Raw genomic sequence first — 26,738 nt, 5'->3', positions numbered from 1 at the left:
AAAGCTTGGGAAAAGAGTGCCTCCCAGAGCTCTGGTAGCGGCTCATGTTGGTCTGGGAACCAGGCTGTCCCCAGTAAAATGTGGGCAGTGATATGTCTTAAGGCATATGATTTTCTAGTACTTCAAACACGTAAATGTGAGTCTCAGGGAAACATCTGCCTTCACGTGGAATACCTGATTTTGAACTCCATCCAGGACCAAGGCACGTAAGCCAGTTGTTTTGAAAAGCAAGCGATGGTCACGAGATTGCTTCTGAGGTATAGGAAGAGGAGGAAGTGCTGGGAAAATTCTTAATACCTGATAAATAAAGAATGCACTCAGCTATATTTCACCCCTTCCGAGCAAGGGTGAGTGCTTTTAGAAAGGGGAGGAATTGAACCCAGCATCTTCTACATTTTTGACGAGCATTTTTACCAGTAAGTTATGGAAAAAGGGCACTCTCACCATTTCCTCTAGCTTTCTTTTGTAAGAAAGAGGCTGCAGGCTGTTTCTTGGGAATGGTTTTTGTTGTTTTCTTGTGATTTTGCTTTTGATACTTGCTGTGGCGTTGTTTTTTTTAAGAAAGCTCGATTCTGCAAGTTTTCATTATATTGGGCTCTTTAGGAATCGGAGATGCAGGATTGCCTCGATAAGGCCAAGTGAGGAGATAAGTACTGCAGAGCATTATAAAACTTGAACTAATCTTGAACAAACGGAAACAGACTTTTCACACAAGAAGTTTCCTGGCCCAGGCAGAAACACGTTGAAGGTGCTTTGAGAATCGTCATTTTCAGTGAGGTGTCTAAGCCCTGTCAAGTCCCCCTGTGAACCTCATCCACATGCTTTTCAGCGTAGTCTAAACAGTAGTGCTTTCCTGCAGCTGCAGGGATGAGTGCTAGCTGACAGCCTGTCAAGGCCGTTATATTTGCATAATATTACATTCTAAGATGAATTCATTCCTTTTAATGAAACATTTACTTCATGACACTTGTGGCTTTGAATATTTTAAGTAAAAAAGAAATTTTTAAAAGAGATTAAATATTTTTAGACTTTAAACTGGTTTCATAAACTGCTGAAAAACTAGTCTACCAGTAAAGTTAAACTGGCCTATTAAAAATACTACCTCTGTTCTTGCTAGATGAGATTAATGTACCAGTGCAAGAATTTTTAGGAAGGGTTTGTAATTATTAATTCATTTGCTAAGCATAATCTCTTGAAAGGCAATAATAAAATTTAATACTTGTCTCTTAACATTTTCAAGCCGATCCGGAGCTTAAAGAAGGCTGAATATATAGCTGCAGTTTCAAAAGGTTCCCTAAAGCACACCCCAAAGTGTCACAGTTATTTGACTACTGTAGGTGCCATATGTGCATGTACGTGGATGTTGGGCAACTATTCACATTCCTTTCTAATTTCATTTTACTTGATTTAATGTATGCTTCTTTCTGTTGTTTTAGTCTTCATAGAACTTTTCACGGTTGTATGCCTACTAAGCGCTAGAAAACACTTAAGGCATACTCTGACCATTTTTTATTAGTCTAATTATGGTAGTGTCTGTTGCCTGTCATTTTTACTTTCTCTTTCTGCTATGCCCTTCTGTTGTGTCTTTATCTATATTTTAGATTGTAAACTTGTTGGGGGGAAGGTTAGCAAAAAAATAATTTTTCCATTGTGTGTATTTAAACAATCCTGAGATACCGAGCCTGTTAATTCTAGACATTGGCTTTGAATTTCAGATGAGATGACAGTACCAATAATTTACAGCATTTCTATCTGGCATCTTCTGCATCTCCTCCCCCCCGCCCTGCTTTTTGCAACTGGGGTGACTTCTTTGATGATTTCTCTCCCACAGTTGTCAGAATAGGAGGATTAATGTCTCACATAACAAAGTTTTCATTCCAAGTGAATGGTGAGTGCCAGGACAGTAACAAGAAGCTTTAGCATTCAGATTAAATAACCCATTTTATATACAATACCTTATATATCAGGCACAAATCTAAGTCACAGTAAGTTTCTTGAAATATTAAAAGAATTAGGATGTAGAAATTTACAAATATTCACAGGCTCTATGAACCCAAGAAATATGAAATATGGAAGTGCTTTGAAATTTTCAGGATCATGTTTTCCCTAAATTTCCTCATAGCGCATAGCAAATTTTTTATTTGCAGTTAGATAGCATTATCGTGATTTGTCTGCTTCATATTTGAAGAACACACAGTTGCTTGAACAGTTTGCTCCCTGAATAGAGGAGAGGCGGAAAAATATTTTTTCAGTCTTTTTTTTCCTTCTGATCTGTAACAAGCAATGCAAAAAATACCCCTACAGAGACTTCCTCAGACTTATCAACATTTGTTTAGGTCAAACACTCCAAACACAGCAGTGTTTGCTGGGAGCATGCAGCTATTAGCAGGCGTCAAACTGTGCACTGGACGGACATTAACTAATCATCCCCATTATGAGGATAAGAATCTGAGAGAGAGAACAAAACAGGTAAGAGTATTCTGATAGTTTACGTTAATTCTTATCTATATCAGTGGCTCCATTCCCGAAAACGTACGCAATCTCTAATGGCACGTTGCAAATGACATCGCGTCATTTACTCATTGAACTAACTTATTTTCAGATACAGTTCCAGAATTTAACTTCTGTGAAACTCATAGTACTTTGAGCATCTGCTAACTTGCTTCTGGCAGCTGGTGTATGTCTGAATACCTGTACCCAGGTACTCCAGCTAGTTCTGAGTGAACGGGTTTGGGTGCTGTTGGCATTAATGGCTCTGGCTGCCCAGTTGCGCTGTTAAACCCGCATGGAGCATCTCCCCATTTCCCTGATGCTCCCTTCAGTTCCCAGATGAGCAGATAACATTTTATATAGAAGCCACCTTGAGAAACTCCACACAAAGCTGGGGAGATTGTTTTAAAGTATACTTTCCTGTAATTTAGACATTCTGAAAGTTTTACAGGCATCTGCCAAGGCCTTTCTGCAGACAGCAGCACCATCCAGTGTTTTTGTTGGCAGCAGCAGTACTGTAGCCATCATAGTAGCCATAACATAGAAGCTCTAAGTGGCTACTGAATAAAGCATTTATTAGTATTTTTTAAACATTTAATTCAAATCACCTGGATTATCAATCTTAATTCTTTCTCTGGTTCAAGATAAAGGAATCATGAAAGAGCAAACAAAGAAATAATGGTAATGTGCCTTACAGCTTAGTTTTCTTCCTCTATAGATTTATCAGATCTATGCCAAGAGATCTCCTGAAGATGTTTACAGAATACTGCGATCCTTTGGCACAGACTATGTGATCCTAGAAGACAGCATTTGTTACGAAAGAAGACACAGTAGAGGCTGTCGGTTACGTGATTTACTTGATATAGCTAATGGCCATGTAAGTATTACATACAAGATTTGTAAACAGAATACATTTTGCTTAACTTTTTTTTGAAATACAATTACGATTTGAAGTAGCTTGGGTTATTGCCACTTCATCGGGAGCGTGGGAAGTAAAATCTAATGGAGCCTTTAGACATTCTCAAAATTGTCAAATTGAACACTGCTTGCTTTCAGTGGTATTTGATAATTAAAAAAAGGCATTTCAGCCTGGGCAACATAAGTAATCACTTCCCGATGAGCTTCAGGTTAGCAGTACACTAATAGTGTTCGCTTTCGGAGTGTAAATCACTTCATAGCTTTGGTTCCCTCAGGACCAGTGGAGGGTTGTATTACTCCATTGTGTCAGGGGAGTTTCCAAGCATTTCTGGGGCTAACACGGAACCACAGCAGACCGCGTAACTCAAAGCAGATATGTACCTCTGACAAATCAGCTTTATCAGTAATAGAGACGATACTATAAATCTCCCTGCTTTAATGTTATTGTCTTTCTCCCACTTGTTTCATACAGTGACTGTTAACAAATCTGACCGGTCTGACACTCTGAATGTATTGTCGAGGTTGTTTTTAGCTTCTTGTTATTGCCTGTAACTGTGAACTGGCTAAAGGTATTTACAAATCTGTTCAATTTCATTACAGATCATGGATGGTTTGGGAGAGAATGACCCTGATTTGAAACCTTCGTTGTATCCTCGCTTCTGTGAGGAAATTAAAAAAAACCTGCCTTCTTATACAATACACTTTACTAGAGTGTTTCAAAACAAAACATTCCATGTTTACAAACTTGCTAAGCATAAATAACATTTCCCAACATGGCTTCAAGTTCACTATTTTAACGCTAGGACCCACAGTAGAAAATGCAGAATTTTACAAACATGTTACATTTGTAAGACATTTTACATTCATGGTTTCTTGTTTAATTACTGTGATTTTTTATTTTTTTTTTTAGACAGTTTAGTTTTGATAACGTTCGTGGTGTTGCCAAAATTTTCATAGATTCATAAATAAACGCTAGCAGGGACCATTTTGATTATAAAGTGTGACCTTCTGAATACCTAGGATATAATTGTTTTCCAGTTTTACTTGATTGGAAGACAGACAGAAGGAGCAGCCTGCATGACCGCTGCAGACTCGCTAGCCTATGAAGTTCTGCTCAACAGTTTGGATTTTTACTGTAAAGTGGTAGAGCTTCAGTGAAAGCAGGCCATGCTACTCCTATGATGAGTAGGCATTGCTTTTGTGAATCCTGAAAATAGTCACAAAAACTAAGTTTTGTCTTACAGTCTGATCCTCTTCGACAGGTCCGTGTGCTCTTTTAGTGCCTCTTTTTTGAAGTCTTTGGGAATATATGCGGATATGAGTTTCCGAGCTTGTGAGTGTGATTGCAGAATCAGTGAGTGCAGAATCAGTAAACAAGTTTGAAGAGTAAAATTTCAGTCATTGTCCAGCATTTTTAGTGATACAGAAACATACTGGTTTATAACGTTAAGCATTTAATGATGGAGCGTTACGTATTTCTAATGAGAAAAAAGGTTGGAGCATGCTTGATACATGTTGCATGTTTGTATCCTCGTAAAATGCTCAGAACAAACAAAAAACCAAATTTCTCAGCATGGATTCTCACAACACTATTTTCTGTATTTGCTTTCTGAACTACAGGGGATCCTTTTTCTCCCCATGTAAATTCCAGGAGTAGGATACCAAAATTGAACACTGCCAACCTTAAAAAAGAAAAATTCATCTCTAAAATCAGCAGGGAACTTAGGTATTTAAAATATGTTCAGGTACTAGAGCTTTGCTTTATGTTCTTTCAGTCACAAAGCTATATATTTTAGCACAGAATCATTGTGTCCTTGCTCTTTATCCTAAAAGATAGACTGCAGTTATTTTAAATTGACTTGGAAGATGAAATGAAGACAGGCCTCAATCCTGAGAATTTTGCAATTTGTTTGTACCCTTTGTCTTTTTCCAGCTAGAAATTTGTGAATTGTATCGACTTTCTAAATGCTATTAACTCATGACTTTTGCTGTGTTTTAGCGCTGCTTTGGTTTTATATCAAAAGTAGAGATTAAATCTGATTGAAAGTCTAACAGTACTCTCCAACTTTAATTAGACATCCACTAAGATCATTTGTTTCTTACGAAAAACAGAACTGTAATAATCAAGTGCCTCTAGGCCAACGTTGAATTAACATTTGAACACCTATAAGAGTGTTTGTGGCCTGTGCAAATAACTCAGTTATAATAATTACCACTGCAATTAATTTCTAATGATGGGAAACTTAAAGTGCTACTGATAGCAAACTCCACATTTAATTTAATCAAGATGTGTAATGAGATTAGCTTTCACAACTGAGCTGTGTTCCAATTCCAAATGATTTAAATGTTTTCCCTTTTCAGTTGTACTAAGGTAAATTACTGAAGAGATGGAGATGGTTATGTCACATGCTCAAACAATTTTATATTCAGTAAATACTCATTAACAATGTTCAACATCTTTCTGCACTTTCATGCTAACACAAAAGCAAAGTGTGCTTTAATCAGGCTGTATTTAAATCAAACATTGACAGTAGCTAGGTTGTTAAACTGAGCAACTGAGACTCCTGAGTAATTTCTCGCCTATATCCCGTAATGAGGTTGGAGACTACTGCAGCTTAACATAATACAATAATAAAACATTTTAATCAGTATTAAAACTCTAATTAGGCCTGTAATGATGCATGCCTGTTCTTGCTGAAAGCACGGGTCAGTGAATTCCTCAATGAGTGCCTTACAGTAATTGAAAACAAGCACACGCAAGGTAAGGTATGTCTAGGCTGTATTGTCTGATTTTTAAAATGTGGTTGTATCTTTCTTTAAAGGTGCAGTGACTTTCCTCTGATTGAAATGAGAGATTCCAAGATCCAGTGATATCCTATCATTTTCCAAATTTGCTTGTAGGTAACAGCTGAGCCTAAGGCCTGACTATAACGGTAATTATTTTTAAATAGACTTTTTTCAAAAATACAATCTCTAATGTTGCCAAAGGAGAAATTTTTCATAGAAACTACCAGGTGCAAATGTGTTTTGTTTTTCCCTTTTTTTTAAAAAAAAAAAACAAAAAAAGACCCCAAGCTACCATTGGTCTTGGGAAAGCATAAAAACCAAGGGCTCTCATGATCCAGAACCGCCACAGTAACATAGTTTGTTCTTGCAACACAAACATCCCCCAGAGTAGCACACCAGAAATTCAAAGTATTAGATGCAGACTGTTTTGGAGATTGCTTAACTCCTGAAGCTCACAGTCTTTAAAGCCTAGGGAGCTTGTGACACTTTTAAACAATTCCAACAGTTCCTGTACTTTTAATACTGAAAGGGAAGGGCATATTTCAGTGACTATGTAGTACGGCGTTCAGAAGACCAGTCTCCTTAAAATAGTAAAATAGAAAATGCCAAGGAACAAACTCACTCACCAGCTCAGAGGAAAGCAGCACAGACGTCAGGACAGCACTGGGAGAGAGGGAGCAGCTGTTTCCCTGTCCCTCATTTAAAGGCTTGCCCGCCCCAGCGAGGCCAGCTGGGGAGGGCTGGAGCAGGGGTGAGTGGTCAGTGCTGGCTGCGGGGCCAAAGGGCCGCCTTTCCTGTTCCTAGAGGTGGGGTGCAAGAGTCGGAGACTTCTAGGAGGTAGGTGGTGTTTTAGTGGTCTGATAATTATTTTCTCTACTTTCCATCTCTTGCTGTGATCTATAGTCACTGCATCAAAAATGTGCAATTTTTTACAAAATAACCTTACCTAGCCCTGAACGACATCATTCTGATGCACCTTATTTCCAAATGGTTGCTGTGGCATCACTGTTTCTCTATTAAGTAGGATCCACCCCCAGGAACAAGCCTTGTGGCAGTGCATTTACTGAAATCTTACAAATAACTAGCAACGGGAATGGCACCATCCTGACTTCTTGTGTATGTTACCTGTTGTCCGCAAGGACTTTTAAGCTGCTCATTATCAGTGGAACTGCGGTATGAATTACTTTTTTTAGATTGTAGAGACAAAATGCTATCAAGTAGCTGGAGTGTTTTCAGGGGAGAAGAGCCTTTGAGATCCATAAGTATATTTTCATTTCTTGTTTCAGTGTTCTGCCGGTGAGATCTAACATAGTTATTTTATAATATGTTGTTGTAAAGAGATGTAATGACTATTGTATACTAAATAAATAGTGTAATTTGAGAATCACTTTTTTGGTGGTTTTTACGTTGGGATGGATTGAGAAGGGTGCAGTTTAGGGAATCAGCTTTGCTTCAGTCCATATGGATGAAAGCAAAGTATTTTTCAGCAGGAAGTTTTGACTTTTCTCAACCATGTTACATTGCACATATCACTGACTTCTTGAATCATCGTTGTATTTTAACAGCTTGCTGGACTTCCTTTCTTTGTCACAAGGTAAAGGTGTCTCAGTCATGATTTTTACTAGTCGTCACCCAACACTCTCAAACTTTAGCAAGGTCAGTAGACTGAGGCAGTTACTCCATTGAAGTAAATATAATTTGCTTTGACCAGTCAGGATCTGCGTGTTCCCACATTGTAGCTCAATCTTTTGTATTCTTACACACTGAAAAGAAACATGCATTCTTTAGGAGAGCAAAGTTATCTGTAGCAAGTGCTTTCTGTGGATTAGGTCCTGATTTAGGTAAGCTTTTAAAAGCCTATGTGTTCTTGCGGCAGGGAGAAGCGGGCTGTGCAGAGCTATACGTACAACTGTCCAGCATGTCTTTTCCTCATTTGTGCCCGAGTGCAGTCACACCTTCACATGTGTAGTACTGCCCTTAGAGTGAGTTTTGGGGGAGTTTTGGCACTGCTGTTAATTAGGTACAGATAGGACTTCTGTAAGATTAATTTAATGGAACATGATCATAAGATGGTGTGCTTGCATAGAGGGGATTCAGGGTTCCAGAGAACCAGGTTTTTCAAAACCTCCTCATTCACCAACAGTTACCAATAGCATGGTGCAAGCTATTGATTTAAATCCCCAGGAAACAGCCATGGTTTTTAAAAAGCATTTCTATAATTAAGAAAATGCCCACATTTCTTCTGCTCACCTAATCCTGTTCCTTTTACAGCTGTGGTTTCCCTTTTAAACCTGCTGGTGCTAGCCAGTGGGTCAGACGTAAGGACAGTCAGCTTTTGTATGGCTTGGCTACATGTTATATACTTGGAATGTTATTTTAAAGGGGAAAGCCACAAAGATTAATGTAGTTGACGGGCAGACAGATTAAATACTAATATCCACATGATTATTTAAATTTCAGACCTTTACAAATACTTTATACTAAGTAAAATGTTCTTACAACATGTTTAAAGTCTGTAAAGAACATGGAAGAAGATTAATAAAAGTACCAGCTTACTGAAAATCCCACTACCTAGGGACCCAATGATTTTTTTATTCCATTTTTTTTTCTTTCCCCCCACCACTCACAAAGCTTCCTGTTGTCAAGCCAGCTGTTCCTCCTCTTGAGCAATGTCAGTGCTATACCATGATAAGCTTTTTTTGTAGAGGTACTGAAATATTTGTATGTGTCTGTGTAAATGCAGAACAAGTGAAGATATGACTTCAGAAATTACACAGTAATTAAAAGAGCAGCATGCAAATTAAAACAGATAAATAAGTGAACTAATGAGTAATCCCCAGAAAGAGGAAAAGTAGGTTTTAATAGGGCATGGCATCTGCAAATGAATATGTCCTATTACTGAGCTTGAATCTACACAAGTTCCTACAGCAGTTTTAAAATGTTTTCTGACCTTTTGTTTTATACTGTGTATTCTCTAAAATGTACAGCTAACTGCCATTCTACAAGCACTTCTGAGGTTGGGGTTGTTATTATTTCTTTATGGTTTTGTCATAGTTTTAAGAGGGGAAAAAGCAGTAGTACAGCAGCATCTTCAGGTTGGCTTCCAAAAAGCTGCCCACGCAGCCCAGCTGCCTGTGTGGCTCCCAGTCACCAAGTTACAAGATTGCGTTCAGGCTTGTTTTTACTGTCACACGGTGACCAGTGAAGTATTTCATGGATGGAGTAGGAACTTCAGCAAATGGGACTGAGACCTCCATTTCACAGAATACTCTGTAGTCAGGTTATTCGGGCACATTCCTGGAAAGGGGGGGGAGTGACTTTTTTTCCCCAGGTGCGCAGTAATTGGTGTAACTGTGATGCATTTAGAGCAAATCACCACTGACTCCTCTGTTGATTGCATTTTGCTGCAAATCTCAACTTGGTATTCATGTGGGAATGAATTAAGATCTCAGGCTGGGGAGGAAGAGGAAAGAAAATAACTGGAGTGTTTTGAGGGGTGTCTTGCACTTTCTCCTCTTCGTCAAGCCTGGAGATCTTTTGACGATATACCTTCTGTGCTGGTACGTGTCCTACCACCCACTGTGAATGTAAAGTTAAGGATTTCCTCCTTTTTAGATTAATTGTCTGTTTGTTGCACAAACCACGACCACGCCTAATGCAAAAAGCACGTGGATATCCGAGAAAAGTACTGGTCTGTAAATGGTAGCATGTCTTGAGTCCACGCATCGATTGGAAGCAAATGCTGCTTCCCTCGGGTTTTCAGGGAGAACGTCTGTGGAAGCATCTGATCAAAGCTGAGAGAGAAATAATTCAATACACTCTAAGCTTTAGTAAACCTTATATATGCGCAAGGAAGAGACATCATATACAGAAGGCTTATTTATTATTTCTACGGTGCCTTAGATATGCATGACACTTCACAGGCAAATAAAGACAGTCCTTGCCCCAAGGAGCTTACAAGCTAAATTAAATTAAAACCAGCCAAAATGACAGCATATCCATAGTTATGGAAAGAACACAAGGTATGCAGACAAAATTACTGCTGTTTGGGGAAGGAATAGACTTCTGTGCATAAGATATATTTACTTCATTTTCCATATCCTGTTTGTGACTGCTATGATCATGAAATACAGAATCTGACATACCTGATCTGTGAATACTGCAAGATATTCTAGCCTGTGTTTCCTCACAAGTAAACATTAATAAAATTGCAAAATCATAGACTATGTACCATCTGTGAATCAAAACTATTAGGCATAGGTAAAAACAGCATTTAGCTTTTCCAGATGAAAATGCCACATTATCTGCAGTGTGAAACCATTAGTTGACTGCATGCTCAAAATCTTCCAAAGATTGTTCCAAATGCATGCAGGAACAAGATACTGTGTGAACATTTCTCATTTGAGAAATGCGCAAATTAATCTAGCCCACAGACTGTGGTGACACATTTGTGTATGTTTTTAAGATATATATAAAAATAAAAGCCAGACCTCCCAAAACAAGCTACTGATGCAACTGTAAGCAAAGCAGTTTTAATGTCTGTAACAATACATTGTTTCCTGCTTTCTTTTAATAAACCAAGTTATCTTAGATTCTATCGGATATATTCATATTATTGGCTGATAATATATATAATTTACATATTATAGAAAGAAACAGCACAAAATAAGATTGTGTTCTTGCTGCGCTTTACTCCATTTATATATACAAGCAGTCTCAATTTAAATTAAAAAAAATCAAAATTAATTTTATGGAGCTTTCTCTCTTCCAAATATTGTCAAGGTTTAAAAAAAAAAAAAAAAAAGTCCAGAAGGGGACTGATAATTTAGAGCATAATATTCTACCCCCAGCAACCACTGTTATTTTTTTCCCTGTATTTCTCTGTCCCTAATTAATATTTTTCTACTAAAATGCATCTGAGGGAGGCCTGTATTATTATGTGCTGTCTCATTCACGGGTTTTGGAAAATTACCATCTTTGAATTATTAGACTTTTGGCAGGGTTTTGTTTATCACAGGATTTATTTTTAGCAGTCCCAGTGCTGAGTGAAGGGGTTTTTTTTGGATACAGGAAAGACCTTCAGTCTTCTGACGTCCTGAAGACACTAGGTATTTTGACAACATCCCAGGGATGTTGGGGTGTTTCTTCACTGAAAATGCATCCGTAGCCCCAGTCAGCTCTTCCTGGCAAGGCATCACCTGACTACAATCGTAATGCTTCTATGAAAGGAGGTTTAGCAAGACATGAGGGATGGGGTTTGGGCTGGTCCTTAGTTTAGGCTCAGTTTAGTAGCCCATTAGAAATGAGAGACTGGTGAACTGTGGTGTTTGCTAGAGAAATTCCTAACTAGTGACCTTTGAGGCTAGTGTATCTTAGAGAAGCTGGCCTTTTAATTAAGAAAAGTATTTACTTGCAAGCAGCTGACTTGATCTGTTGCGCCCAAATTCAATTTCTGCATTTATGAGAGCGTAAAGGGATTTTGTTGTTATAACCAAGTTAAGTTAAAGAATCACCATCCATGCTGCTTCATTCCTTTACCTGGATCCATGGACTCTCATCTGTGTGAGGCTCAGGGAGCAGGCGCTGGAACTGAGGCTCAGTCAGGGAAACAAGATAGGTATAATTATAATACAACATGGACTTTATTTCTACAAGAAAAAGACAGTGTGCTATTTTTTCTTCAAATAACTGCTAAAGCTCCTACTGAAAACAGTACACACAGTATGCTTTCTTCATGCTTTGTGCACCATTTTAGCTTAGATACATAGGATCTCTTAAAGAGTCCTTTATTACCTTAGTGACAAAAAAATTATTTATTTCTTAAACCCCATACGTGAATGACTAAGTACCCCACTTTGAAAATAACAGACTTGGTAATCTACAGGTCCTCTGCATCAATCTGTGAGTACAGTTCACTTAGTTTCTCAAACTTTGGTCCCCACTCTTTAATGTCATCATACACTAGACTCTCACCCAGTCCAGAGGAGCTCAGGGTACTCAGGCTGCTCGCAACCGAGCCTTCTCCTTCAGTGCAGAACACCCGCAGCGAGTCGTGGGGCACAGCCTGGGGGTGGCGGTCGGCATCTCTGACAACTTCTGACAAGTACTGACCAAAGTCTGCGCCAGTAAAAGAGAATTCTGTAGTCGCTGATGTTTTGGTCTGCTCCTGCACGCCTGGGGATGCGGCACTAAAGAAACTGCTCGGTTTTGTTGGTTTTTCTTTCTTGTAGAGGGAATAGGCCGGGCTGGTTTGAATAGAGACCTGCAGTTCTGCCATGTTGTATGCGTCCTGGAGTGAGAAACCGTGTACATTAGATTAATATTATCTCTAGGGTCTCAAAATTCAATGTTCTAGTGGAAATAAAGAAGGAACAATCCTGAGGCAGCCTGTTAGGTGTGAACACATGAAGGATTGGGTTGTTCAACCAATTCTGCCACCTGCAACGTGCCTAAGAAAGTCAAAACCCCCCAAGCAGGTGAGAATGCATGAGGAACCCCCGTGCAGTCTGCACTACTACAGTTAGGTTCAAAATCAAGTCTAATTTCATATTAGAAGCTAAATAAAAATGACAAATTCCCAAATTTTTGTTCTGAAATTCAGACCTGAATATTTTTTCATCATTAAACACTGATACCAAGTCTGGCAACAAAGGTGAGAAAGGATATTCAAAAAGAGCATGTTAAAAGAAACCTTTCCGCATTAATGGTTCAAACAGCTACTGTGATTTCTGTTAAAATTTTATCAATTTGTGGAATAATGGCTAGTTATGGTACATGGCAGTGGCCTGACTGTAAAAGCTAAGTAACTACCTACTACAAAATAAGAAATTATAAAAAATCCTTTCTAGTGCAGAAGCAGTTAATGCTGTCTGATTATTGTGCCGTAGCTCCTGAAGTGCAACTTCTGTCACTAAAGCTACCAGTGCCATACATGTTAATTGCATTAACTAATCAGAATCTTTAGGCCAGCTGAAAGAGAAGCAGCATTGTCCTTCACCTTCCTACAATCCAAAGGTTGTGTCTCTGGACTGACTTTCAGGCCAAAGAAGAACGTTGACAGGCTGTGAGAGACAGAATTCATTAGAGCACAGAAGTAATTAATTGTATTGCTCATGCTATTCATCTGAATAGTAGCCATCGATGACAGAGCCACCAGATTGGCACTTTCCAAAAGATTACATTTATTCTCTCACATGGCGAATTGTGCATGACCATTTTACGAGAGATTATCCTAGGTAATCTTGGTGAGCTTTGCTGAACTTCGGTCAGAGACAGAGAACTGCTTCAAAAAAAAAAAACCCACCTGCAATCAAGAAGCCATGTAAGTGGCAAGACTTGGGACAGGCCTGTAACACAGAATAGCTGCTTATTGCCATTCATCCAGTGACTAAATACTGTTAGTGATGGACAATGCGAGACCTACAGCGCAGATGCCCATCTTAGGCATGTTCTAACCAAGTGTAAGCTACCCAGAAGTCCCTGGAGTCCTACCCTCCACTGACATTACAAAGACAAAATTCTTTTGTCCAAGCACCCTCGTTATCCTTTAGTTAAGGTAACATTAGAATACAATTAAGGTATTGTAATTCTGGGTATTTGGGGGGTGTTGTTTTTTTCTTTTAATCTAGAGAAACAATTAGGTATTAAAAAGGATACTAGAAAGCTTTAGCTGCAATCCCAGCAACCGTAAAATTATTTAGGAACAGTATATAGAACCTGTAGAGGCTTCACTCAAAGTGGCATTTCTTCAAGACAGAGTAATAGCCTCAGATGAAGATCATCAAATCACTAATTTGATTCCACTGCTTAAAATAAGGAGTGTATTTTTACACTCCAAAAGTAATTAAACATGTCATACAGTAACTGTGGATTTCCTCACTCTATAGCTCTTCTGGGTATAAAATTTCAAAGTACTGCAGAGGACGTTAATCTTATTAAGGAAAACAGGATTTATGCATATAGCTGTCTATGTTATCACATGGAAAATGTCCCTGTATTTATTACATTCACACTAATTCATCAAGAAATAAAGGATACTCTACAAGTAAGAATATTTTCTCAGGTGGCCCTGTAAAACACTCTCTGTATTTTGTAACTAAAAATTCTTGAAGATATTTGGAATTTTGGGACAGATCACGTTTGATTTTATTTTTTTTAATCACTGGCTTTTCTTGATTCATCACATCTGTGCCCTGACTATTATTACCTCTGCAGAGTCACACCACCTTTTGAATCCATGAAATGAACAAGTTTCAAAGGCAGCAGTGAAGTTCCTTACCTTTTTCAAACACAGCAAATGTCTATGGGTCAGCAAATAATCTATTTAAATTACTCATCTGTAATATCTGCGGTTTTCTTTCAAAGTTCTGGCTTAAACTGACATGTAGGAATCCTTAAAACAGCTAGCGGAAAGGTTAACATTATCTGGTTTGGGTATAATCTGGTCTACTGTAAGTATAAACACAGCTTGTGTTCCCTAGTCTATTTCTCTCCAAAACAGGAAAACGCAGAAAGGTTCTTCCACAACCACCACCTGCTTTAGGGCTTAAGAGGCACAAACGTAGCACCTCGGTTTCTTAACAAGTCCAATCTGAATAACAGCTGTTATGAACAGTCTCCAGAAAGAGACCGTCCATAACGAAGAGTTCACGTCAGGCTCTTTGAAGCCCTCAGCGCTAGAGCAGTAATTACCCCTGAGAACCTCAGCAGCTCCTGAGCCATAAAACCAAAACCAGCAGCTGTTAGTTCTTTACTGCTAAACTCACTCTACAAGCAGTTTTAAATATGCACATAGGATCACTTGCTTTAAGACAAATTAGAAATTGATAGGCACTTATCTCCGCTTAAGAAACATGCACCCTTATGTACATAACCTTGCAAAGAAGTCATCTACTAATTGCAGTAATTAATTGGCAGAACAAAGTCTAAGGTCCTCAGGTATAAAGGAAAAGCATAAAATACATTTTCATTAGCATGGTGAGCCACCAGTCCTCTCTTAATTGTGACATTACACAATGATCCTTACTTGGTCTTGTTCCCCGCCCCCTTCTTCATTGTAGTTGAGGATATTTTCTCTGATGTCCTCCAAATCCTCATGATGCGCAGGTATGTGATAAACTCCTCCATTCAGATCTTTGTGACTCTTCCAGCGAGCCCACAAGAATACAGCACTGAACAGAGCTGTGTAAACACACAGGAGCAAAACAGAACATCATTCAGAAACAAATAAAACATTATACAGGTGTGCTGCAGGATGGCTTAGGCAGCAGCCGCTCTATAGGAGTACTGCAGCACTGGTGTCCAGTCAGAGCCAGCAAGGCTGTAGTTTTGCATTTCTCAGCAGATGTTTGATTTTTGCACTCTTCAATGTAGTTACAAGTGAACATCAGAGACAGAAGGCCTTTAAAGAGCATTTTAAAATACACTTTAAAGTACAACTTTGAAGTTGTTAAAGAACTGAACAACCCAAGTGGTGTTCAGAGCCCTAGCTGTTTACTGTATTGAGTGAAACTTTAAGAGAAAACATATACAAAGGGGTAGCACTCAAGTAACAATGTGTTGATAGTAACAGATAGAATTACACAGAAACGAAGCACAAGACGACACGAGACAAAAGAAGAAATTACTTTTATACATTTTACTAGAAAAAAAAAAAAATCAGGCACATTCTACCTTAGCATCCATGAATTTGAACATTTTTGTTAAATGCTTAGGTGCATTTTATATACTGACAGCTGTAAAATTTCAATATCAGATACTGAGCAACTTATGTACCACTGTGTTACCAACTATAAAAATTAATAAAAGCTTATAGTAAAACCTTAAACCATTGGATACCACAAACTAACACCGTAGTGAGTTAAAGAGACCAGAATCTCTTAGAGAATATCTACACGGCAGAGCACAGCTCTGTGGAGCAGCACGTCGATGATCTTGGGACTCAACCTGGTGTACGTGGGCTTCTATGCTCTGTACTGTGCTGTGTAGCTACACCCTTCAAACTGAAACAGCGCATTTGAGTTGTATATTTACCTCTTCCTCCTCCGCTCCCCAAATTTACAGAAATGTGTCACACAGATTTTCACACATGGTAACTTCTTGGCAAAGTAATTTTTTAGCTGAGCTGATTTTGAGATACTCAAGAAGTCTTTAAATGTTCTACATCTCTCCTATTCTTTTACTCTGACTGTTAATAAAAAGCCAATACTTAAAATGAATATAGCTCATGTTCCAAGAGCGTTAACCCGAAGTACCTCACTGAAGACAGTATCTCTTCCATACACATACCAACAGTGTAAGCTCCTGCCTGACTGTCATTAAACAGTGCCATCATTAAAAGCATTTTATGGAGTTTGTTGTTTCTTTGAGCCGTAGTGTTAGTATTAGGGCAGTTGCAAGCTCCGAAGTACCACAGTGTCTGAGCTGAAGACTCCTGGCAGAGAGGGGTGGGGAAGGCTCATGTGGTATTGAACCAACGTGAAGCTGCCCTGGTATTGATTTACTTGCAAAACAGTTCCATATTTGAATTTAAAAAGATGTAATCAGGTGTCAGAAAAGCAGCTTTCCTAATCTATTGGAAGTTACAAATTTATAATTAAAATTGCATGAGTTAATCACTTTTAAGTGCATTACCCCCTTCTGAAGTCTGTGTAAGAGAAAGGGCATCTGAAATCTTGAGAACAAGGAATTTTATTAAAAATTCTCCTAACAAAAATTACAGTTGTGTGGCAATACCATCATCCACTAAAATTTTCACAGCAACACACACCACTTGGTTAAAACCAACAGTTTCTATCTTGTCATTTAGACCCAAAAGATTAGCAGGATTGTTAGGTAAAAGACACTGTTTTTTCAGTCAAGTTCAGTCAAGCACAGACAGCAACACCAAGTCAGCTCACAATAAAACTGCTCTGACACAGACACACACACTCCTTTAACATAATGATCTCTGATCAATGTCCACTAACTGGGATTCCAAAAGCTGTGAAACCAGTTAGCTTCCCATGTTATTTGCTGTTCATATTTGCATGGCAAACAAAGTATCTAGCAGAGTTGGGGAAAACGATGGTATTTCAGGTACCTATAGATGGATGCTATAGATGATTTTCATACTCTTACTATGACTTTTGAATGAAAATTAAATAACGCTGCAAGCCATGAGAAAAATGCTATGTCCTTACTCAGGCAAACATTCATGAAACTTGAATAAACAAGAAGGACTCAAAGATGTGATCCTTCCCCACTAGTGATATCCTTCTTTGTCTTTTCTCTTCTTTTTGAGACCCAATGCCTAAGCCTGAAAATGGTTGAGGAAGCCAAAAGCAGGTGTTAGGAGCTGTGACCCAACTGGTAAGATGCAAGAGACTGCTCCTGTCTGACCAAGTATATTCCTATCAGACAGTGTATGTCTCCCAGACTGAAAAATCTGTTTCATGCTCAGTAGTACTTCAATGTTTATCTGGTAGCAATTTCCACTCTTCCTGTTCAATTGAATTTGCTTCCAGTTATGAATCTGAACAGTTCCTTAGCAATGAAGTGAAAATGTGCAGAAAATAAAACTGCAAAGACTTTCCATCGCTCACAAATGTTGATTCACTTAACAATATGTGCACACAGGGATGATGTTATTGATGGAGCTGCGACCATGGCAAAAAAAATGAAGGCAGAGTCAAGTCTCCATTAGGAAACTGAGTTTTTCAGCAGGAGGATGAGATGATGACTATTCAGGACAAGATGGATAAATGAGTTCACCAAAGGTAATACAAGATGTAGTTGCCATAACTACCTAACAGCGCCAAAAAGCAAATGCAGATGGCAAACATGGAACTAAAGCTCAGGCCTGTATCCTTGTGAAAGATCGCCAGTGTGATTTCACAGTTACGTCCAGTATAGCCATCAGGGCAGTGACATTGGAACTTGGTTGGTGACTGCGAGATGCAGGTACCATAGTTACACGGTCTTTTAGCACACGCAGTGTAGACACACTGTCTACCAGTGGCGTTCTCCATGATCATGTGTCCCGGGGGGCAACTGAAAAGACGAAGGCAAAACGAAACCATTAAACTTTGAGAAAAGTAGTCATGAAAGACAGCATTTAAGACTTTAAGACAGTCTTTGATGATACTCTATATACAGTTTCTGAAGTAGCTACTAGAAGTTACTTAGAATAATTACAGGATTGTAGTCTTTTCTAAAGCAGTCATACAACAGTGAGCTCCACAACTTTGAACCCTGGGGCTTTCAGAACTCGGGTAGTTCCACTGGCTTCTGCAAGATTAGCCATGTGAAAAATAGCTGGATTAGGGTCTGCAGTTCTGCCTAGGCAGGACAAGCTCTGCCATGTTCTTTGTGTTTCCATCACAGTGAATTTCCAGAAAAAAAATACATCTCTGGAAAACTTCACTTGTATGGACAGTGGCAGTCAGTAATGCTTGAAGTGTACGTTTTCACAGCACAACTATCTGGAATTAGTGTTGTCCTAACCTCAGCCCCAGCCACACACAAGAACTCTGAGCTTAATAATATGGTGCTTCTAATGCAACTTGTGTGGCCTGTAAGGGAACAGAAGTCATAGCTTAAGACAGTGCAAGAACTCAGACACCAACAAAAGAAAGCACATCAACATTGCACAGCACAAGCTTCAACAAGGCAGCTAGCCATGCTAGTGTTCCACTCCACTCCGGCTAACTTACCCTCTTTTCCTGGTTTTCAGGGGTTACAAACATTCTGGATTTGCTGCTGTTCTTTAAACACTTTCAGTTAAGACAGGCAGCCCAAAATTGTTACAGCACCAATGGAGATATGCTAATGGACATCAGCTAAAGGTAGTACCTAAAAGGATAGCATTCCATCCTAAAAGGACAGAGTAACCTGATGCCAATGCAGGCATCTAGCTAGGCATCTAGCTTTGTGTTTCACACTGGTTCAACTAATTTGATGGGATTGCCAGAGGCACAGGTTGCACACTTCTTCAGCATCCACCCTTTCCCACCTGAATCTGAAGGGGTTTTATTTCCACCAATTACCTGCATTCATGCATCATCCACAAATCAATACAAATAAATTCCTGGTTACAAGGGTTATTCCTACAAGCCTCTGAAGAACAGCCTTCTTTGATGCCTTGGGCACTTAATACTGACACCAGCTCCTTCACATGAGTATCCAGAGGGATCCTGTAGTTATTAAATCTGACATCCTTCATACATCCTGAAGCAAGGCACAAAGAGACTGTTTTAAAAGTCATTCAGCAAGAATGATTTGAAGCAGCTGTAAGATTTGGCAGTTTATGTTTAACAAAGGACCCAGGCTACCAAAGTTTAAATCTGGGACAGAATTTACGTAAACTTTCATAGCATTGTTCTCCATTTTTTGACTGAATTTGTTAAAGTTTTCATCAAGATTGCCCAGTGTTTTCCACAAGAGCCAAGTGCTGCTGCAGGACCCTATTTGTTTGTGTTCGAGACAGCAGAACACATACGCCTTCACTATGTTTTCAAAACAAAAGTCCAAATATTGTGGAAAATCTGTTACATTCTTCAATGTGTACCAGTATAAATTGTGTTTGGTTGATTTTTAATTGTAGTTTACAGCTTAACTTTACAGAAGAGCAAACCACAAATAATGGTGAAACAGCCTTCGGGCATTAATACAAATTTTGTATTGAAGATGTGTGGCAGTAATTTTGTATGCACAAGATCCCTCAGCATAAGAGCATACACCTTGATAAATTAAGTACATTTTGTAACTTCAAACCCCTTAAAGTTTCAGCTGCTTAACAGCAACATTATTTATCCTAATTAAAATTATCTTCATGTAACCATTTGACTTCTTTAATCTATTTACTTAAAAACAAATACTATTACTCCCATAAATAAAAATTTAAAAATTCCCTAGTTCTCAGCATAAACTTTAGTTATTGGAATACTTCTAGTGAAACAATAGAAAACAATCTTTTTCTAAACAATTTGTGATACACTTATGTTGTAAGTTGTTATTCTGTTTAATGCATATACATTTTATACATTTTCTCCTCACACTTTTGTGTTACTCACTGAAATACTTTTATCTGGTGACAACATTATCACCTTGTGTCAAATGAATTTACCAGAATCTGGTTAAAGGGGTGAAAGGCATGGGAGAGAGAGGGGACAGGCAGATACCAGGCACATTTAAGCAAGTAAAGTGTGTGTCTTCCTTGTCATTATAAAAGATGTGCTGCATTACTGTGCATTACTTATCCTATGATTTTAGGCAACGGGTGAGCTGCCAACTGAGGACAGAGTAAAAAGCTGTTATGGATATCTTAAGCTTACATTTCTCTAGATTTCTCCTTTGTGTAACTATTCCATTTCCATCCACTCAGTTGCTAAAAATTTAAATTCTTAGCTCTGATTTAATAAACCGTTTCTAATTTTAGTTAATGCTTCAACAGAGTGACTGTAAAATCCAATAATACAAAGGTAGTGCATAAAGGTAATAAATCAGAGTTTGTTGTGTGCTACGCAATGCACATATAAAATGGAAATATTCCTTTGAGCACAGGGACATTTGTATTTAGTAGGGAAGGAAAGCTGCTGAATGGACTGGATAGAACCATGCAATGAATCAGTACTGTGTATCTAGTGCAATGAACCATCCACAGCCCACTTGGGAGAAGCTTGTGGATATCCAGTTACAAATACTCTACATACAGTTGTGTGAAGAGGTTCCTATCTTTGTTCCAAGTCCAGTAGCTAACAGTATTTGCACATAATTCCCTGCTGTAGCTTCTTCCTAATCAGAACACTTTATTTGTCCCTATTGCAAAGCCAGAGAGATGCAAGAAATGTCATGCAAGAAATCTGTTTACTTTGGGCTCTACATAAACAAGATAGTTTCTCTCAATATGCCCATGTAGTACCAATAAACCTTCCTTCTTACACATGCATATTCTGAACAGTGAGATCAAGAACTCCTCACCTTGAAAACTCTTGTTTTGATTGAATGGATAGGTGTTTCCAAGGACCAAGCTGCTGGGGTCAATCACAATCTCTTTGTATATTCCTGCTGCTTTCAGAATTTCTCTCTTCCCACCTCCTTCATAAAGGCGAAGAGTAAATTCATTTTCATTTCTCTCCAATGTGATATGATGCCATTCACCATTATCAATGTGGTAGGAGGGAAGGCTTACAGAATAGTCTCCATCACCCAGATTATATGAGACCACTAAGAATCCCTGAACAACCTTGTGGATAATTGACAAAGTAGTGAGAAAAAGAAGAAGAGTCATCACCTGACATTTCATACTGACCTGTAACTGTCACATTACTTGAACTAAGACTTGTACATAATCATCAATCTTAAAGCGTTTGTTTAAATTTAGGGTATGTTTACACTGCACATACAGTATAATACAAAGATACTTTAGGTGCTACTGAACTAGACAACCTAAATACTGGTAGCAGTGTACTCACAGTAGTACATAATTCACTCTGAGTAATTTTACCCTGCTTCTCTCTTGGACGTATTTATGGGGTTCTTCAAATGGTTGAGAATCTGGCGTATCACTTCTACACTGACAGCTCAAACCAGCTTAGATGAAGAGGGGACTCACTCAGTGGTACGTATAGAATGAACGTGTTGCCATTTTGAGAATCTGACATCATTGGAACAGGCACCTTTCTTGACAGGGTCTGAACTATGCAGAATCAGCCACACGTGACCATGGCTGAATAGGACACCAGGGTAGACACACTACTCCTCCTATACTGTATAGCAAACTATAGTGCACTGCAACTGGCAATAAATTCCTTTGAAATCCAATGGGATACCACGGTTGTGCATCAATATTTTAAGTAAAGGATCAGATCTGTAAGTGTCCATAAAATGAATTCCAAAGTTTTTGTGCTCAGCATAACGTTTTCAGTTCTACTTCCAGCTCTTAAACTAATGTTTCTCTGGGCTAACTATTCACTATCATTGATTTAACATTGTGCAACTACTGTCTGGAATGCCTTGCTCACCTGTAGGGTGATGTGTTCATCCTTATTTCGAGACGACATGCTCGTGATGACACTGTCAGGCTGTCGTGTCCTAATCATGGCTTCAAACAGTGTCCTACGGGCAGGCACGTTGACAGGAAGCTGATAGCGAATGTAACTTCCTGGCCCAAATGTATATTCTTTGGCAACTAAAAAGACAGGATAAAGACCTTTAAATCATTTCGTAGAGACATGGAAGTATTATTGTTTCCATTATTTTCATAATAAGAGTTGAAAGTAAAAAAAAAAAAAAAAAAATTGGAATGCACAGCATGGATCCGTGAGACGTAACTTGTCTTTTGGGACACGTCCCTTTATCTAGTTCTGTAACTTCCCCAGTCACTCTCCCACTTCATCTTCTTCTATCAAGAGGTGATCTCCCTCCCGACTTGATTCTGCTAATGCTTCTCCTTACAATGGTGGTGAAAGCAGAAGCTCTGACCAAGACAAAAGAAGAGACTGCAGACAAAGTATTAAGTACCACAATCAATTTTCCCAACCTGCTATTTTATAGTTGTCTTTTTGCTGCAAACTTTGGCTCCGTGAGGGCTAAAGAAAAGATCCTACTATACCAAAAGCACAGGTCCTTAAGCCAATAGAGTCTCTTCCAGACACCAGCAAGCAGTAATTTCTAACTCCAGTTGTGTAGTTCTAATTCTGCACAGTAAGTGGTACTAGCACACTCACATTTCATTTTTAGGTTATTAGGTATCTCTGAAGGTATAAACGGATGCAAATTCAAAAAATTGTTACGAGAACAAATAATTTTGTTCACAATTCTTTTGTCATGCAGTCTCCATTGTACAAACACCCTCAGGACTAAAGAAATTATCTGATACTGAGGAAGTAATTTCTCAAAGGGAATTAGAAAAGAAATTGCTAATAATCGCAGGCAGTTACACCAAAACATGGCTTTACATAACATAAACATCAGAAACCACTTCAGCAATCACTACCTGCAAACATTTTAAGTTTTCTGTATTGTAAAATTTACCAGCCTATCAACAATGTAACAGAAAAACAGACTTCACCTTTATCACACCGATAGCCATAGTAACCCGGCAAACAATGACAAGCAAATGAGCCCCAGTCTCCAAGACACCTCCCATGAATACCACAGGAAGAAGACCCCATGGTCTCACAGCTCCCATCCGTCAGTGTGCAGCCAGGAAAGCTATTGAGGGATTCTGCAGGAGACTGAAGGTCATATACCTTCAAGAGAAAATTATATGACACCAAAATATTATTTAAGAAATACGCTTCATTTTTAAACAGAAATAACTACATCACACAACAGTCTGTTCTTCGCCTGCATTGCTTAAGATGTCAAGTTTGCTTTTTGACATTCAGATTTCAACTTATTTTATCAAGATCATATTTTACCTTTGAATAAACTCAACTGGTTATGAAAGCAAAACAACCCTAATATTTCCTAACAAAGCAGGCAGCTGGCATAAACATACCATCACACAACTGCCACTCAGAAGTTCCCCGAATGCACAAAGAAGCTTGGAAGACAGCTGCATGAAGTAGGAGATAAACAAAGGCACAGTTTCTGGCTCACAGATACGTCTGTTTGTAATTGAGAAATAATTTTTCAAGGTAGTTATTCTAAGTATAAGAGAAAGAACAGAATTTTCTTGTATTTTACACTCCTGTATATCGGCACTGAATAAATTAATGGAAGCAAAAGTTTCAGGTATAATACAAAACTCCCAAAAATTTAATAAAGAAGTTTACTCCTTTGCTAAAGCAAAATATTACACTTCTCTTACCTGAGTATCCACGATGAAATTGCGCAAACAACCAGAAAAGTGTTTGTGTAACAATTGTGGGTAAGAATATGGTAACGATTCTTTTACACCACCCAGCTGTAGAACATGGTTCACATTCAAATACCTTTAAAATTATATCAATAATAAAAATAGATGTGAATTTACATTCAAACATAGGCATTATAAATTTTTTATATATGTTATATAATAAGGCAGATAAATGAACATCTACATTGCATTTCCAAATAATAGAGGCTTTATAAAATAACAAAAGAATGCAATTGTTTTATCTACTTCTTTCTCTGAAATAGAGTCAGTCAGTGAACAGAAGCTGGTCCTTTAAAATAAAGGGTAATTTATTTTTTAAACATGACAGTGAAGTCTATTGCAAGTTAACTGTGGGACACTACTACAATTCAGGTACCTTTGTGTTCAAGTCAGAACAGCTGTGATATTCTAAACACCATGTTCTCCTTCAAGTGCTTCTGTGTGTGCACATTCATCCTATACAGCAGGAATAATACAACAAAGACCGTTTTGTGTATGATAAAGGCTGGAAACCTAAAAGCTGGGTCAATGTGGTCTAAAAGGTACAGTACACATGCCCAGGCTCTGCAATGTCTCTAAATCATCTCTCTGAGCCAAGGAATTCCACGTATTTTAGTCCTCACAGGGTTTCTTTTTCTCTGAGTTACCAGCTCAAGTTTTTGTTTTCATTTCTTCTTCTATTTTCCCTTTTTGTGTGCTCCTTTCATGACCAGGAGGACCTCCATGCATCTGCTTACAAGGCTTAATCCCAATGCTGATCAGCACACTTGCTGGGACTATCTATTCCACAGCTCAATTATCTTTATTAGTACAAAGGTTTACTTAAGAGTTATCATACCTCTCCTCAGTTTTCCCTTCTTTCCCTTAAACGACCTCAATTCCTTCATTCTTATTCTCAAGGCAAGCTGATTACAGTCACTGCTCTTCTCTGGACTATACCCAGTTGATACGCACCTATCCTGCAGTGCGGTGCACAAACTGGACCCAGGACTCCATCTGAGGTCCAACAGTGCTAACCAGAGTGGAAGAATTCTGTTCCGTATCTTGAAGATCTACACACGTTGAGGTATTACTGTGTAATGCTTGCCTTTTTCACATTGACGTGGCGTTGCTGGTTCACTGTCCCACTGCCATCCATATCTTTTACTGATACATAGCAGTTGTTCCCTTCTCTCTATTCGTGAGGCTGATTATTTCTGCCTACATGCAGTACTTGGCCCTTTGTTGCAGTGGAAAAATACAGTACATTTCCAGGTCCTATTTTCAGTTTGCTGAGATCATTTTTAATTCCAAGCCATGGTCTACAACATACTGGTCATTTCTCCCAGCTTGGTGTCATCAGCAAGGGCAATAAGCATCAGTCCAAAGGACTGAATTATACTGAATCAAAACCCTTGCAGAACACAGCTGAACACATCCTTCTCTCTTTAATGTAATAACTGCTTTTTTAATAAGATTTTCCAACTTTTTCAGTTTAAACTGAGGCTAAGGGCTCACCCAACAATACAAACAATTTAAGCCACCAGAGTCATTAACGCACCTTGGCTGTATTACTTTGCTGGAAAGCACACACAGGAGGATTGTATGTCTCATTACAAGACGCTGCAGCCAAAATCAGGCACCTCAGTACCAGCCTACTTTAATCAGCAGTTTATATGAGTACACCAGGCTGTGAAGTGAACAGCTGAGATATGGATACACGTGCACTTCCTCTCACTCTGCTGTAAAGCCAGTAATCTTGGATCCAACGGAGACCCTGACGTGTTAGTCTGCCTTGATACATTCACCAAAAGTTGTCAATAGGAACCCTCAGACTTACACCAATCAGATAGTAAGATTGGTTGAGGATCCAGAGTTATTGCCATTAAAAAGTTAACTGGCCTGATTTCATAAGGTTTTCAAGAACAGGCTTACAGTGACTTGATAAATAAAGTGAGAGAAAACCTGTGGGTAAGGGATAGTACACAGTACCCACAAAAGCTCTGGTATTAGCCACACAGTGTTCTGGGGTTGTCATTTAGTCTTTCAACACTACTCAGAGGAAGACTGGTTCCTTAAAATTTGTTTAGTGCTTTAAAGTCCTGACTTGGCCTTTAAAATCCTAGAGAAAAGCAAATACTTCTATGCTTCTAGTCATTAATAATTTTACTTTAGTTTGATAGGTACATTTTCAAAGGCCTTAGAATAAACTGGTTTTCAGTGAATCTCCAGAAACGTACCTTGCTCTTCGTGGAACAGAACCAAAGACTTCACAATTTGCACGATCTTCAGTGGACAGCCATTTGCCTATTCCTTCTATCTCTGAAACAACAGCTGCACTGCAATGATCCAAAGTGAATCGAACATCCTACACCAAAACACAGGATTATTGAAATAACAATTTCTGTAAAATTCAATAAACAATTTATATCAAATGTTCATCTTTTTCTTTTTGCATACCATCAAGCAAAAAGGGTTGAGTTTTTTTCCTGCTCTGTTTTCAATCTTGCAATAAACAGTAAAGCTGAAAGAAGGCACTTAACTCTGCAGAGCTTAAAAAAACAGGAAAAACATTCCTCTGATCCTGGAATATGGATTACAACATAGGTAGATTTGGAATTAACGATGCTGTCTTCCCAAAATTCATATTATTCATCAAATCTACAGGCACAGTTACAATAACACACATAATTACCCAGTCTGTTTTTTCTACCCTCCTGTT

General features: G+C 38.5%; 2 protein-coding genes across 2 annotated transcripts in view; one reads left to right on the top strand and one right to left on the bottom strand.

Moving 5' to 3' along the window:
- Positions 1–7,573, top strand: part of DPY19L3 (dpy-19 like C-mannosyltransferase 3) — a 37,362-nt gene extending 29,789 nt beyond the window's left edge. The window contains exons 16-20 of the mRNA XM_082489542.1: positions 2,337–2,469; positions 3,209–3,367; positions 4,009–4,255; positions 6,231–6,341; positions 7,220–7,573. Of these exons, the coding sequence (XP_082345668.1) occupies positions 2,337–2,469; positions 3,209–3,367; positions 4,009–4,170 (454 nt within the window). The 3' untranslated portion in view covers positions 4,171–4,255; positions 6,231–6,341; positions 7,220–7,573. The remainder of the gene's footprint in view (positions 1–2,336; positions 2,470–3,208; positions 3,368–4,008; positions 4,256–6,230; positions 6,342–7,219) is intronic.
- Positions 7,574–12,073: 4,500 nt separating this feature from the next.
- LOC309676972 (neural-cadherin-like) overlaps positions 12,074–26,738 on the bottom strand; it is a gene marked incomplete at both ends in the record, with an annotated part of 67,336 nt that continues 52,671 nt past the window's right edge. Inside the window, 9 exons of the mRNA XM_082489638.1 lie at positions 12,074–12,484; positions 15,221–15,375; positions 17,981–18,225; positions 19,221–19,401; positions 21,154–21,418; positions 22,197–22,363; positions 23,246–23,426; positions 23,990–24,113; positions 26,257–26,384. Coding sequence (XP_082345764.1) covers positions 12,074–12,484; positions 15,221–15,375; positions 17,981–18,225; positions 19,221–19,401; positions 21,154–21,418; positions 22,197–22,363; positions 23,246–23,426; positions 23,990–24,113; positions 26,257–26,384 — 1,857 coding nt within the window. The remainder of the gene's footprint in view (positions 12,485–15,220; positions 15,376–17,980; positions 18,226–19,220; positions 19,402–21,153; positions 21,419–22,196; positions 22,364–23,245; positions 23,427–23,989; positions 24,114–26,256; positions 26,385–26,738) is intronic.

Source organism: Vanellus vanellus, assembly GCF_965231255.1.
Source record: "Vanellus vanellus genome assembly, chromosome: 12".
Classification (NCBI taxonomy): Eukaryota; Metazoa; Chordata; class Aves; order Charadriiformes; family Charadriidae; genus Vanellus; species Vanellus vanellus.
Note: the sequence above shows the minus strand (reverse complement) of the source record. Positions and strands in the feature narration are given on the sequence as shown.